At 38.4% G+C, this 14,925-nt stretch overlaps 2 protein-coding genes across 2 annotated transcripts; one reads left to right on the top strand and one right to left on the bottom strand.

Moving 5' to 3' along the window:
* The first annotated feature begins 3,165 nt into the window (after positions 1-3,165).
* On the top strand, positions 3,166-6,272 carry fut7 (fucosyltransferase 7 (alpha (1,3) fucosyltransferase)). Its single transcript, XM_084386587.1, has 2 exons — positions 3,166-3,634; positions 4,260-6,272. Exons 1-2 carry the CDS (start codon positions 3,546-3,548, stop codon positions 5,335-5,337), a joined length of 1,167 nt encoding a protein of 388 aa, XP_084242713.1. The 5' UTR covers positions 3,166-3,545; the 3' UTR covers positions 5,338-6,272.
* A 1,306-nt stretch (positions 6,273-7,578) lies between these two features.
* On the bottom strand, positions 7,579-10,592 carry pou5f3 (POU domain, class 5, transcription factor 3). The gene is made up of 5 exons (XM_084386586.1): positions 9,457-10,592; positions 9,237-9,348; positions 9,019-9,149; positions 8,522-8,686; positions 7,579-8,437 (listed from the first exon to the last, which is right to left on the bottom strand). Exons 1-5 carry the CDS (start codon positions 10,198-10,200, stop codon positions 8,174-8,176), a joined length of 1,416 nt encoding a protein of 471 aa, XP_084242712.1. The 5' UTR covers positions 10,201-10,592; the 3' UTR covers positions 7,579-8,173.
* Between the last annotated feature and the right edge of the window lie 4,333 nt (positions 10,593-14,925).

The raw sequence follows: 14,925 nt of genomic DNA, 5'->3' as shown, positions 1-14,925 counted from the left end.
AAGCACGTTTAGATTTATGTTTAGTGATAGGTTACCTTCATTTCTGTCACTGTATTATGAAAGGACATTTAAACAGCACACAGTACCTTTTAATCATAGACTGTAAAAAAAATAATAGATGTGAATGAATATGGCCTACACCTTAATCCAATTATGAGAGTTCAAGGGTCATTTTGTGCACGCTTTCTTTGAAAAAGCACCACTGCCATCTAGTGTTAAGTTTGGGCTATGTAACTCTGAGGCCTGAAAGTACACAACATTCGGAGACAGACAACAGCAAAAACGAAATGAAAACGCATGTCGTTCCAAACCTGTATGATCTTCCTTCTTTTGTGGAGCAAAAAAAAGGAAATTTGTAAGAATTTTTCAGCCGATTTTGACGTGTAATTAAAGTCAGTGGAGTCTAAAGCAACATTTGACTCTCATTGATGGACAAAAGACACTTTTGTGTTCCACAGAAGAAACTATTTCACAGAGTTTTGCAATGAGGATGAGTAAAGGGCGACACATATTTTGTGTGGACTACAATATTGCAAGAAAGCATTGTCAACAACGTTCACCAAAAGGAACATGTTGGTCAATCAACATCAGCAGTTTCCCCTAATAAAAAGAAGTATACTTAAAGTTCATTTTATGAAGTATACTTAAGTAATGTTCAAGTATATTTTTAAGTATACATTATGTAGTAAGTACTAATGTCAATATGTACTAGTAGTAAACTTGTAAGTGTACTATTTTAATACCGCTTGGGACTAAATTGACCCACTTTTAGTATATAAAAGTATAAGTGTAACAGTAGTAGCCTAAACTTTAAGTGCGCAACTAGTTCATAATTACGTTTCTCATTTGTACTGCAAGTGAACTGTATACTAGTAGTTTACTATTTTAATACTTGTAGCAACTTTGAAGTATACTCTCAGTAAACTTATACTAGTAATACTTATAGTTTTGTATTTATATATAATTTTTGCACTTGCAGTAGGCCTATAGCCTACTACTATGTTCAAATGTTATTTTTTATACTTTTAATATCATTAACTGTACTTTAATTTTCAAAACATTTTATTAGCTTCATGCATCCTTTTTTATCAACACTTGAATGTTGGTAAGTTTCATAAATAAAAGCAACATTTTAAACAAAAAAGATGAGAAAATCTAATTTTTGTCAAAGACTACGCCTTAATCAGATTCAGAAACGTGATCAAACACAGATGGAGTAGATCGAGTCCAACACCCACAAAGCTTCACAGTCGTTTCCTCACTGCAGAACACAAAATCCAGGGGGAGGAGTTGGATCCAGATCCAACTCCTCCCACCTTACATATACCTAAACCTACCCATCTCCACCCCCTGATCCCTAAACCCACCCCTAAACCTACCCATCTCCACCCCCTGATCTGGATCCAACTCCGCCCCCTGGATCTCGTGTATTGTAGTGAGGTGCTACTGGAATGGTGAAAGAGTAAAGTAGAATTAAAGTAAATTCCTATGTGCACTACCAGTGGACTACCCAAAAATTCAGATACGCAGAATTAGAAACATATCTGTTTTATATCAATATTTTAATCAATATTTTCAAACAATGTATAAGTTTCATAAGACTGTATATGAAAAACTATGTAAAAAAAAGTATATTTAATAGGCTACTCAATCAAAAGAGTTAACACAACTAGGCCTACAAGCCAAGTATACTTTGAATAATTCAACTTTTAAGTATATCTCGATCAAAAGATTGAGTACAAGTATAGGCCAAATATACTTGGACTTTTCTCTCAGTATAAGTCAAGTACACTTAAGTGTATAATTAAGTATATTTCTGAGAAGTACATAAAGTATATTTTTGAGAAGTATATAAAATGTAGACTGAAAGTATGCTTTCTTCTTTTTAGTTGAAAAGAAGTATAGTAATAGAACACTTGAATAAACGTATTTTTCGTAAGGGAATTATTTTCGCTGTGTACACTCTAAAAAATGCTGGGTTGTTTTAACCCAATGTTGGGTCAAATATGGACTAACCCAATGTTGGGTTAAAAATTTAATTAAAAAATGGACAAACCCAGCCGTTGGTTTACATTTTTACTGTAACCAATGCAATTTGTCCATTTTTAAATTGCATTTTTGTCCATTTTTGATTTTGTCCAAAATGCAATTTGTCCATTTTTAAATTGCATTTTTAACCCAACGTTGGGTTAGTCCATATTTGACCCAAAACTGGGTTAAAACAACCCAGCATTTTTTAGAGTGCAAGATCGGGTTCAGTTCCATGCTTATTTTATTTAGGCTACTCTATAAACTATTCCACCTGAAAGCTTGTTACTATATAAACTTGAACATGTTAGTTTATAAGACAGTGTGTAATATTATGTTTTAAAAAGTATTTAATAAGCTACTCAATCAAAATAGTAAACACAAGTACAAGCCAAGAATACTTAGTATACTTATTTATAGGCTACCTTTAAGTATATCTCGATCAACAAGTAGAGGCCAAATATACTTAGACTTTTCTGTCAGTATAAGTCAAGTATACTTAAGTGGAATTTGAAGTATATTTCTGAGAAGTACATAAAGTATATTTCTGAGAAGTACATACAAAGTAGACTGAAAGTATACCTTTTTATTTTTAGTTGAAAAGAAGTATACTAATAGCACACTTGAATAAACTTCTTTTTCGTAAGGGTTGTTAGTCATGCTGGGCTCAAGCTATTATTTTCAGCAGGTCTATGATACAATACTTGGTTAAGTGATTATAGATTCTGAAAACACACTATTTAATCCGAATGACATGAAAGTTGAGAGTGTTTTATCTAATGTTTTCTTGCCTTTACATTGACTCTCTCTCTTTTCATGTTCTAGAAAGACTCTTTTAGCCAACATTATACGAGTTTACAAAGAGTAGAAAAATTTTACATTTATTATATATATATATGTATATAGCATCATAAATCACCAGTGATATCACTTTTTTACTCTTTTACTCACTTACTATTTTTGGGGGACGTTAGACAAATGTCATTTGATAATGTCTATGTATCACTTTTCACTTCTCTATTTACAAAAAAGGCAACAAGCAGACGATGAATGTGTGAGAGAGAAGTTTCAAAAGCACTCACTTCCTTTTCCTGTAGTGTGTTTCAGTGCCCTCAGTACAATTCAGAAGCCAAAACCACACAACTGACACTGATACATGCACTGATACATGTGGAGCTGCCAAAAGCTAATGCTTTATCCTTATTCGTCTTGCTCTTGTAGCACACTTTATGGTTAAAGCAAACTCATCACATTTAAAAAAGAAAAAAAGAAAAAAAGAAGAAGAAGAACTTAGCAGTCAATTATTCGTCAGTTATTAGAAGGCAACACATCACATTCTACAGACTTGACCTGTAAATAATCAGATGTGGCATGTTAAAGTTAGATGCTTTAATGATCAAGGAGCCATGCAAAATGGGAGGGAAGACGTGTGAAAGGGTGGAAGAACATAACAGGAGTGAACTCAACAGGAAGCTCTTGTTTCCTATAAGTCATTTCGCAAATCTCTCCATCATTAAATGACAGCACAGGCCTCCACATCACTTCGTTTCTCAAAGGACACGACAACTGCGGTCTTCCCCACAAGCCACATTTCTCAAAGACACAGGTAAGAATTCTGCAAATCCTTTGATCTTTAACACGCTTATGTTTTTCTTTAGATCATCCGCATTTGCATACACATATGCGTTTGTCTTTTACATTCTACTTATACTTTCTCTTACATTACTGAAAAGCATCAGCAATGTAAAATCGTTTGTTCTCCTTTGCTGGAATGTGATGATCAAGAGAAAACAAAGTATTTTGGGGCTGGTTATGTGACCAAAAAACAGCGGCCCATATGAGGCAACCTGCTTGATACAAATTAAACAGCTTCAATGTTAATGTTAATAACATGACAGGAGTCTTTATCTTGATGTGAATGATTTAAAACATATTTCAGAGTAGACTTTTGTTAAATAATACCTTTTTTGGTAATTAAAATGAACAATTAATTTTTAACAGCACTTGCATTACAATTTCTTCAATAAAAGATAGAGAAAGCACAATAAAGATAAAGATCCAGGGATCCAGGGGTCCCTCTACTGGTCACTCCGCTTGTCATCTTCAGAAAGGAAAAATATGTCATAGATCCTGACTGACAAAACCTCAAGTTGTAGACGAAGTTCTTGCATAACGTCCAACAAAAATATAACAAAACAACAAACTAACGCCCAGTTCTGCTACTTCCACAGCATACGAATGGGCTCCAGCATAAGATGGAGGTGGAGATGGATAAAGAAGCGTCTTCAACCCCCCAAGACTCTCATTATTATATTCCTGACCATCAGCTTAATCTACAGTTTGGTGTTAATGGTTCAAGAACAACATCTCAATGGCAGCAATGAGTCGATCACAAACAATATCACCATCCTGTTCTGGCACTGGCCGTTCGGCACCCGGTACAGCCTTACGGGGAACGTGTGTCTGAGGGACTACGGCATCTCTGGATGTGTGCTAGTGGACAATCGCACTCTCAACGAGAGCGCCGATCTGGTAGTCTTTCATAACTTTGAGCTGAAGCAGCATAGAGAACACCTTCCAGTGCATCTCCATCGGCCCGCCAAACAGAGGTGGGTATGGCTTTCGTTAGAAGCATCACAAAACAATGGCGACTTGTCGCAATACAACAACCTATTCAACCTCACCATGTCATATCACCCTCGTGCTGACATCACTGTGCCCTACGGGAAGCTGTTACAGAGGAAGAAACCAGGTCTAGACTTTGTTATCCCAAAAAACAAGAGTTATGAAGCCTGTTGGGTGGTTAGTAACTACAAGAAACGGCACAAGAGGAGCGTGGTTTTCCAGGAGCTGAACAAGACCCTCGGCGTGCAACTGTATGGCCTTTTCGCCAAAAAAACACTACCAAAGGAGGCCCTGCTCCCAACGATTTCCCGCTGTTATTTCTACCTAGCCTTTGAAAACACAGAGTCTCCGCACTATATCACAGAGAAGCTGTGGAGAAACGCCTTTCAAGCCGGGACCGTGCCTGTGGTGCTGGGGCCGCCACGCAAAGACTATGAAGCCGTGGCGCCTTCGAAATCCTTCATCCATGTGGATGATTTTAAATCTATTAAGGCCCTGGCTGAGTACCTGAGAGGCCTAACTAAAGATCCAAAGAAGTATAGTGCATATTTTACCTGGCGACAAAACTACACAGTCAAACTATATACAGACTGGAGAGAGAGATTGTGCAATATCTGCCCCATCTTCGGACAATTGCCAGCTCAAAAGGTTTATGAGGATCTGAGAGCTTGGACAAAATGGTAACGTAACAGGACACAGAGCATGTTTTTGCATTTAAAAATGCGAAAGGTGGGGCAGAACAATATGGTCTACAGCTGTGTTTTTTTTAGGTTTGCAGTTTGCAATAAGCGAGCGCAATGGTCAAAGACATCAGTCTTAAGGCCTCATTATACTTCTGCGTCGGACCTACGCCGGAGCCTATACGCCGTAGGCAACGTGTTGGTTTTAATTTATACTTCAGTGTCGTTGTCCGCGTTGACGCGCACCTAGGGAGCATGTGAAACCCCGAGGGAGGCAATCACAGCGCTTGTGTCCGCGTAGAATTGACACGTTGTTACATTTTTGGAGAGGTGCACGTCAGGGTATGCCATATGGTCCACACAGCCTACGACGTAGCTACGGCGGCAGTTCGACGCAGAAGTATAAATAGGCTTTATGTTTAACGTTACATAGCAAAAATGCAAGACGCAGGAATGCATGATCTACAGATGTATTTTTTAAAAGTTAAACTTCTTTTAACTTGAGGCCTGCGTTTTTAGAACACTGTGTTTTTCGCAACAGCTGCAAGCAGTAAGCGCAAAGGTCAAAGACGTCAATATAGTTTAACATAAGTTGAAAAGTAGCGCACAAAGACCGAAAAATACAAATAAATAAAAAATAAGTCTAAATAAGTCTAGACTCTAGAGACACGTTGTTAAAAGTTGTACTTCTTTTAAGTTAACTTTTATCTGCGTTTTTAGAGCACTGTGTTGATGGCGACACTGCAAAAGATGCAAGACGTGAACTCTCCAAATTGTCTTTGCTGCAGCGCGATGATATACTGCATTAACCCTCACTCGTCCCTTAGGTCATTTTGACTCGAACAAAAACATTCAGTGTTCATCATCAGAGTGGTCCAAGACCTTGGGACTTTTGACGCACTTGAATCACGTATGCAAAAAAAAAAAAAGTTTATGTGGTAAAAAAAAAAAAAAAAAAAAACCTAGGAATTTTCGGAATGCAAGGAATGCTTCAGTATACATAGAAAATGCTCAAATTTAAAACTAAACTTTACCTAAAAAATGGTTTTATAATGTCTATAGGCTATGTGTATTTGAATGCGTACTGAAGAGATAAACTCGACCTTAAACGAGAAACATGTTTTGGGTAAACGATTCTATTCTACGAGTCAATTTACGCATTTTTAAACGCTGTGTCATGCACGAGACGCTATATAAGATGCGAGCGCAATGCGTATCACATCTATTATATCTAATGCATATTTAGCCTATACAAAAAAAAAAGAACAGTGGGAATGCAAAACCATGTTCTGTGTGAATAGGCCCTTAGTCTCTACATTACAGGTTACATGAGGCAATCGTTTATTTGAAGTCACAGTGGTAGACAGCACCATATATGAAGAAATAAAGCAGTGTTGGCGGCGCACACCTGCATAAAACACAAGTTCTGTTGTGAACTACCGGTACGCGCTGCTGAGGCCAAGGTGAAAAACTGAAACCACAATGTGAAAACCCTGCTTCCTCTCCTGTCAACATGCTTAGGCTATATCCTCTGTACACGGACTCTTGAAGGATGGAAAGTCAGTCGGTCAGATCTGTTTTGGGGGTGGGGAACGCTAAATGCAAATACCCATATGTCACATACACGCTTAGCCTACATTAATCTTTAAAAAATTCTTGCAATAGCTTTTGTTGTTGACAGAAGCTGTGCGTCCATTTAAGCTCCATACAATGTTTGAGAAAATAAAATAATTGGTTACATTCTAGATTGCAAAAAATTAACAGTCTAAAAAACTTTTAGATATGGGCCCTCTTGTAACGAAAATAAACTTGTTTTACATACCATGTTTTTTTGTTTGCAGTGAATTATTGGTTTAAATTTATATATTTTGGTTTGAAGACATTGGTAAAGATAAAAAAGGGGTTTGTGCTGCATGGATCGGCACTTGATACAAAAACAGCTGGGTCTAAAAGCAAAACCTGTTGTTTGGAAGACAATAAAATACACAAAAAAGCAAATATTCTCAAAAGAAACTAGAAATGACTGTCAATTGAAATGGTTTAATTGTTGCCCAGAAGATATTGTGTTGATTTAGAGCAGAATTTCAATAAATTATCAGATATAGCAGATTCATTTCCATTGCACAAGGTTGAGTGAGCATGCATGATACAAACACCAAACGATAAGGCACATGACCTCCACACAGAGGCTTTTTAAACTGGTAGCAAATTTCTTCTATAATTACCCTGATAAAAAGATATTACACGGAATTATTTTCAACTGGAGATGGGAGAGTGCAAATATTTAGAGAAAAAGAACAGTGACTGATGTTCTTTGTGGACCATCTGAAAAAGGTCTTCCTCCACATTGTAATAAAAAAAAAAATCCATCTCTTTAAAAATTCAACAATTAGTCAAAATACAAGTTCTTGAAGTATTGAATTTGCTGCCCGTTCACACAGAAAGGTTGATGAGAAAAACGATAAAGTATGGAGACATATGGAAATATACTTTTTGAAAAAAAATAACCAAATATTGAACAATAAAAGACAAACATAAGTACATAAAAATTGATACATGAGTAAAAAGTCATAAAAACAACTATAAAAATCATCTGAACCCATGACTTCATGTGCAAACGCATTCAACAAAGCACCCATTATACAAAGATCCATCAGGCTGCTAGTGTGCATGGTAAAGTCTAAACCAGACACTATACAATTAAGAGTGTCCAAAGGCATGTATGGAAAGAACCAAATAAACGGACACAATGGTTACATAAAAATAAATCTTATGACTGATTTGATCCATAGCTTGGCTCGGAGCGTTACTATAAACTTTTAGCGGGCATCTGTAGCCGGTTAGCTGGTGAGGTGACCCATCAGTCCGGGATGCAGGGCGTTTTTAAAGACCTCCTGTCGGTGGAGGGATGGCATGTATAGGGCAGGGGCTCCTCCGGGATGGGCTGGTCCAGGATAGCCTTGCCCTGGGAGGGATGTGCCACCCATGTGGTGCGGAGGTGGTGGACTCTGCTCATAATACTGCACTTCGGAACATTCGTCATCAAAGGGCAATGCTAGGCGCTTTCCCTTTTGTCTACGATTGCAGAACCACACACGTACTACCTAAAGAAAAAAAAAATAAGTCAAATGGGTTTTTAAAAGCACCGACTAATTAGGAAGGGTCCACAGACTTTGAGGCATGCTCACATCTCTCTCCAGGCCTAGATCGTCAGATATGTGTGTGATCTCTAGAGTGTTGGGTTTGGGACACTTCACAAAATACGACTCAAGAGCAGAACGGACCGTGCCTTCCAAACTGGTCCTCCGCTTTCTTTTTCTTGTGTCAACGAACACCCGTTCAATTTTGTACATCTGGAAGATATTGAAAAAAAAAAATGTATCAAGTTTCAATTAATCAGTTGATTGTACAAAGGTAGATCTTAAATGCAAGCTTTCAGTCAATTGCAAGAAAGGGGTGGGATTAATGCAGGAGAAACAATTGGATAAGTCCTGCATACATCACCAGAGAAGTATGTCAAAAATCAGTGTGGTTTCATTGTAAACTACGTAGGCTATTCTATTCCACAAAAAGCACGCGCGTTGTAAACGGGTGACTGAAGCAAACTATCCTCAAGTTCAGTGACAGGTAGTCGGTTTTGAACGCCCCTAGTGTAATGTAGTGTAGGCTACTGTAGTGTACTTACATCCTGAGGGTTTTCAGAATTCTCTGCCTCATTCAACCACCTCTGTAGCAGCGGCTTCAGTTTACACATGTTCTTGAAACTAAGTTGGAGAGCCTCAAAGCGGCAGATGGTCGTCTGACTGAACATTTTTCCTAGACAAAAAGTACAACTTAAATAAATCCACCATCACACACATATAGGCTACATTTATTTATAATGGTTAGAGACCTCAAACTCACCATACAAGTTTCCAAGCGCGAGTCCCACGTCTGCCTGCGTGAAGCCAAGAGTAATGCGTTTGTGTTTGAGCTCTTTAGCAAACTGCTCCAAGTCTTCTGTGGTCAGATTCTCCTATTTTTTTTTTTTAAATAAATAAAAAGATAAGCAAAACAATTAAATTATACTCAAACAACGCTAGATCTGAAACTACATTTAAAAAAAAAAAAAAAAAAAGCTCACCTCCTCCTCAGAATCACTACAGCCTCCACTGGAGGACCCGCTGCTCCTGGCTGCGCCCTGCGCCTGACCCGAGATGTTTGGAGCGGAGCCTCCGTTGAAAAATCCGGGGCTTCCGAAGCCATTTCCGGGTGGAGATGGAGACAGAGAGGGAGATGATGCAGAGGGAGTCGGAGGAGCTTGAGAAATATTGGCGGGGGCCGTGATATGAGCCAGTCCAGGCCAAAACGAAGGGTTCCAGGGTGCGTAATAATTCACCCCCGTGGGCACGGATGATGTACCGGGAGTGAGATGATATTGTGACGGCGGCTTGTTTTCTTCACTGGCGTATTCATCAATATCTTTCTCAGTTTTTACCTCAGATGGCATCTTGATTTGTTCCCTGGTTTCAGCGATAGGCGGGCTTATGTTTGCTGGTTGGGTGGCTGCCGTCACCCCCGCCACCTGACCGGTGAACTCGGGGGCTGCAAACGGGTACCAGTGTTTGGGTTGCGCAAAATCACTACCTTGCAAATCGTTCGTTTTAAAATCGCCAGAAAATGGGAAGAAGGCTTGGTGTGCCGCAGAGCTGATCCCGTTGAAATGGGCTTTGTTGAAAAGCAGGCTAGGATCCTGAAGCATGCCGTGCGCGAACTGCAAGGACGCACCACCAAGTCCATCCAGGCCCGGGGCTTGATGATACATGGCCCTGTTGACCTCGTAAGGTCGGCAGTCTGCTCCTGTCGGGCTTTGCGGTCTCTCCGTCATCTTCCCACAAAAAAAGTTCTTTAAGTTTCAAACAAGAAAGCGTTGAGACTGCTAGTTTGATAATCAATAATCGACGATCAGTAGCTCCATGCCAGGATGTTCTTTTAAAAATGAGCGAACCAAAACAGATCTCTAAGCCTCAGATTGTGTGTCCCAACGTCAGCCTGTGCTGCAATGCGCGCAGATCTTGTGTGATTGCCATCAATTAGGCCTTTAGAATGAACTAGAAACTCACCAACTCTTCCCAATCTCAACTCTGATCCTGTCCCACACAGGTTTTCCTAATCAATCGGAGTTGGAGGCTGGGGTCTAAACCATCTCCTCTCCTATTGGTCACCCGAGACAATAAGCCACAGCTGACTTTGTGAATGAACTTGGTTTTCTCATTGGGTGAGGACACGTTTGAGAATGTGAGATGTATATGCATTTTCCTAAGGTGCACAAACTTCAAATAGAATCTTATAACTTCACTCAAACCTTTAAAAAAATCCATAAAATGAAATGCATAATAATCTGTTGCCTAATTAGTAACATCCAGTAACATTAGCTATTATGCGTGTTGAGTATTTACAATGCAAAATAGGACTATATATTCAGGTGTTTTATATTCATGCCATTAAGTAAACTTTGTTTCAGTAATATGCACTTAATGAGATGTTCTTGATATTGAAATTCTTAACTTCCGTGGGAAATCCACTTTGTGCACACGTTTTATGTGGTAGCCTATATTATAGCCTATTTTTCTAACTTCGTTTACCATATTTCATAGACATTTAATTGATTATATTGTAAACAAAATTGGTCATAAAACGGTATAATCGATAAAAATGCATTCACATGCATTATTCCTGTTCTATTTGGTCAAGACATGTAAATAAAAGGTGAATTGTTTTGTTTGTCTGTTGCTGATAAGCAATTGGATTACAAGCGTCACATCTCCCACCTTCACGCTGAGAGAATAACAAGTTAACAAAATCGCAAAATTAAAACAGCAGTCAATGAGCCCATATATAGCGCAAAAATACACACAAAAAATGTTTTATTGTCTGAAACCATGGTGCGAAATAAAAAATGTATGATGATCTCATGTTCAGAATAGTGTGCTCCCATATCCCATCATTACTCCCTTTAAAATATGTCTACATTTCAAATACATTTAAAACCTGTTTTCTACTTTCTACTTTCCTATTATAGGCTATAGGCCAAGGGGGAGCGAACAAGCTTATATTCGATCTATTCAGTCATAGTCGAATTTATCTGGTATTTATTAGCCTATATTTTTTCATTTATTTTATTTATTCATTTATTATAGCCAATAGGAGAAATTTAGTCTGGGTGGGCGACAAACATAAAAAAAATAGAAACGTTGATTAAAACGTCACGGTAAAACAGTTTAAAGATATTGTAATATATAGCCTAAAACGAAAGTGATTGTTTTGTTAATATTAGCCTATATATGTGTCTATAAATTATATAGGCTAGCTTTTTTGCAATATTAATATTTAAAAAAAGAAAATGATATAGCCTAGGCCTAACAACAGCGCAAGCTTCGTCCACGCACTTTAAGGCTTAATATCGAGCTTGCTTTTTTTGTTTCATTAAAGTTGTTTACAGTTTGTGAAAGCGCATCGATACAGCTGTGCACCCCCGACCGAGCCGATCGGTGCAGATTGCGGCAGGAAGACGCGCCGCAGGAAAGTGGATGGGGGAGGCATTGTGCCACAAGAGCCCGAGGCCCCCCGCCGCTTCCAGAGCCACAGTTGCGATGGCCGGCCATTAGCTGCCTTTCAGCACTGAACAATAAGTCTCAACCCTTTGATTCCTCCCCTACCCCCCTCCTCTGCTCCGAAACAAACACAGTTTCAAAGTCGTCATAGTTTCACCATGCACTAGTCCAAAGTCTCTTTCCAGTATATTGCACGTGTATACTGGAGTCTGATTGTAAAGTAGACCTAGCCTATATGTTAAGGCATGAATATGTCATGCACACATATAACTCTGCAATCTGCTTTGATTTCCTGTCTAATCCCTCTGATGCTTCATCACCACCCACCCAGGGCATCACACACACACACACACACACACACACACCAACACCATCAGTACAAGCACGGCCAACACAAATCTACAACAATCAACCCCCTGCCTCCAAACACACTCTTGCAGACCAGGAGCTATAGGTCACAAACTGAGCTGTCCATCTCTCTTGGCCACAAAGCCGAGGAAAGGACACACAGGAGGACTCCGGGGCCAGTCAAAGCTTTTAAAAGACATCAAACCACTGCTGCAGGCATTGTGCTGGCCCATGGACTTGGTGGGGATTGTTATGTAAAGTGCAGACAGAGGAGGAGAAAGTGGGAAGAGATGACACAGGCCGGTGGGGTGTGCATGCAAGCGAGGGACGGCAGGACCAGGATTAGACCACAAAACACTCCCAGGTGGCTCTGTTTGGCAGGCCGTGTCTATTTTTTTTGTGTACTGTGAAATTTATACAGATAAATTCAGAGTAAACATTAACTTGTTCTAAAGACAGAGCACATTTCATTGCACAGAGCAGTTTCCGGTTGCTATTAATATTGAGCAAAAATCATCACCCCGCCCTTGTTATCACTTTGATGCACTCTGGATCATTTCAAAATGAGGCTACATCTGCATCAGCTTTTTTAGAATTACACATACAGGTGTGAAAAACCAAATCAAATAATGGTGCTAATCAAAGGGCGTATAGTGGTAAAGGGCAGGTTGAGACTGTAACATTTTTGTTACTTGCAATAAAATAAACATTAACTGAATTTTTTTTTTAAACTTATTTTATTTCATCTACTTGCCAAAACCAGCATAAAAAAAAAAAAAAAAAAAAAACCTATATAGATACATAATTATTATTTTTTTTTTATAAAATGACAAAGACAATAAAAGTTAAACTTTAGACAAACTCAAAGAGAAGGAGAAAGTGGGAAGAGATGACACAGGCCGGTGGGGTGTGCATGCAGCGAGGGATGGCAGGACCAGGATTAGGCCACAAAACACTCCCAGCTGGCTGTTTGGCAGGCCGTGTCTATTTTTTGTGTACTGTGAAATTTATACTCGGCAAATCTTTTCTTGAGATAACTTTAGAGTATAAACATTAACTTGTTCTAAAGACAGAGCACGTTTCATTGCACCGAGCAGTTTCCGGTTGCTATTAATATTGAGCAAAAATCATCACCCCGCCCTTGCTATCACTTTGATGCGCTCTGGAACATTTCAAAATGAGGCTACATCTGCATCAGCTTTTTTAGAATCACACATACAGGTGTGAAAAACCAAATCAGATAATAGTGCTAATCAAAGGGCGTATAGTGGTAAAGGGCAGGTTGAGAAACTCACAAAAAAAAAAAGAAAAAAAGAATGAATTCAAATTCTAAAATATAATATTATCTTAATGATACTAAAATAACCGATGATTAAAATGATTAATATCTATCAACATAAAATGGAAGTTGATTTTCAGTTGTTGACTGTATTCTTTTGAATACTATATATATTTCTAGAGAAATGGAGATATACTATTTTATACAATATAAAATATTTTAAACAAATATAAAATCCCATGTCATACTCTAGAAACCATTTATGTTATATTGAAGGTCTTTTTTTTTAAAGTTCCCCATTATTCTGACTTTATGTCTGAAGCTTAAAAAAACGGCTATAAATATGGTCTGGTAATCAGTGAACAGATAAAAAAAAATGGACCCTGAAGTTTTAGTATCTGATAAACAGGTATGTGACCTCTCTCCACTTCTGCCCCATTGACTTATACAACCTGTCCGATGGCCTTTTGATTGCTTTCGACACCCTGCTGACGACTACTGCCTCTCTCCCCACATATCTTGATCAGGTGGCCTATGGCTGCCTTCCTCACCATTCACAGTTACAATGGCCTTTAATGGCTCTCCCCCATAGACACCTCAATGAGGCTGGATCTGTGATGGGCTCCTCTGAACCACACCTTATGGGACAGATAAGTGGCCCGTCGCAGAAAAGAGCCTGTGTTGGGGGGGAGGTTGTGTCTGCTCTCGCCACGTTCTGTTTGGATGCTTGAGCTGGAGTGGACACACATTTAAGCTAGTTTCTTTCAGAGAACAAGCGTCTTTCAGCTCCAACCTAAAACAAATATGAATAGAAATGAAACACTGACAGATGTTTCATAACAATCAAAGATTTGAGGTCAAACATTGACAATGAAAGTCTTTGATATTCACATAGTTAATGCAACACTATCCATACAGTCCTTCTTGATTTATGGAACAATGCACAAATATGATGTTATTTACTGTAAGGTGACAATACATTAAAGTTTGATGAGAAGCTTTATGTAAATATACAATACAAAATAAAAAGTCATCTAACTGAATAATTCAATGTATTCATTCTTTAATAACCATGTGGTCTAAATACCCGCTTGAAATATATTTACTTTCTGTGCCATATGCCATCTTAATCGTTTTGAATACCGTTCAGTACAATATCATTCAAAGGTTTGGGGTCAACATTGGTGTGCAAAAGACTTCTTTCATAAACATAAAAAAAAACATTTGAACGGTAGTGTGTATGCATTATATTGCAAAAAATGAAGTATTAATAGTATCATAACAGCAATTCTTGAATCATAACATTCATCACAGCTGTGATGATATGCAAGATTGTGATTGTCATGTCATTATTACCCATAAGCTTCAAGGA

The sequence above is a fragment of the Rutilus rutilus genome (genome assembly GCF_951802725.1).
Source record: "Rutilus rutilus genome assembly, chromosome: 18".
Classification (NCBI taxonomy): Eukaryota; Metazoa; Chordata; class Actinopteri; order Cypriniformes; family Leuciscidae; genus Rutilus; species Rutilus rutilus.
The sequence above is the reverse complement of the archived record's forward strand: the minus strand, read 5'-3'. Positions and strand labels throughout refer to the sequence as shown.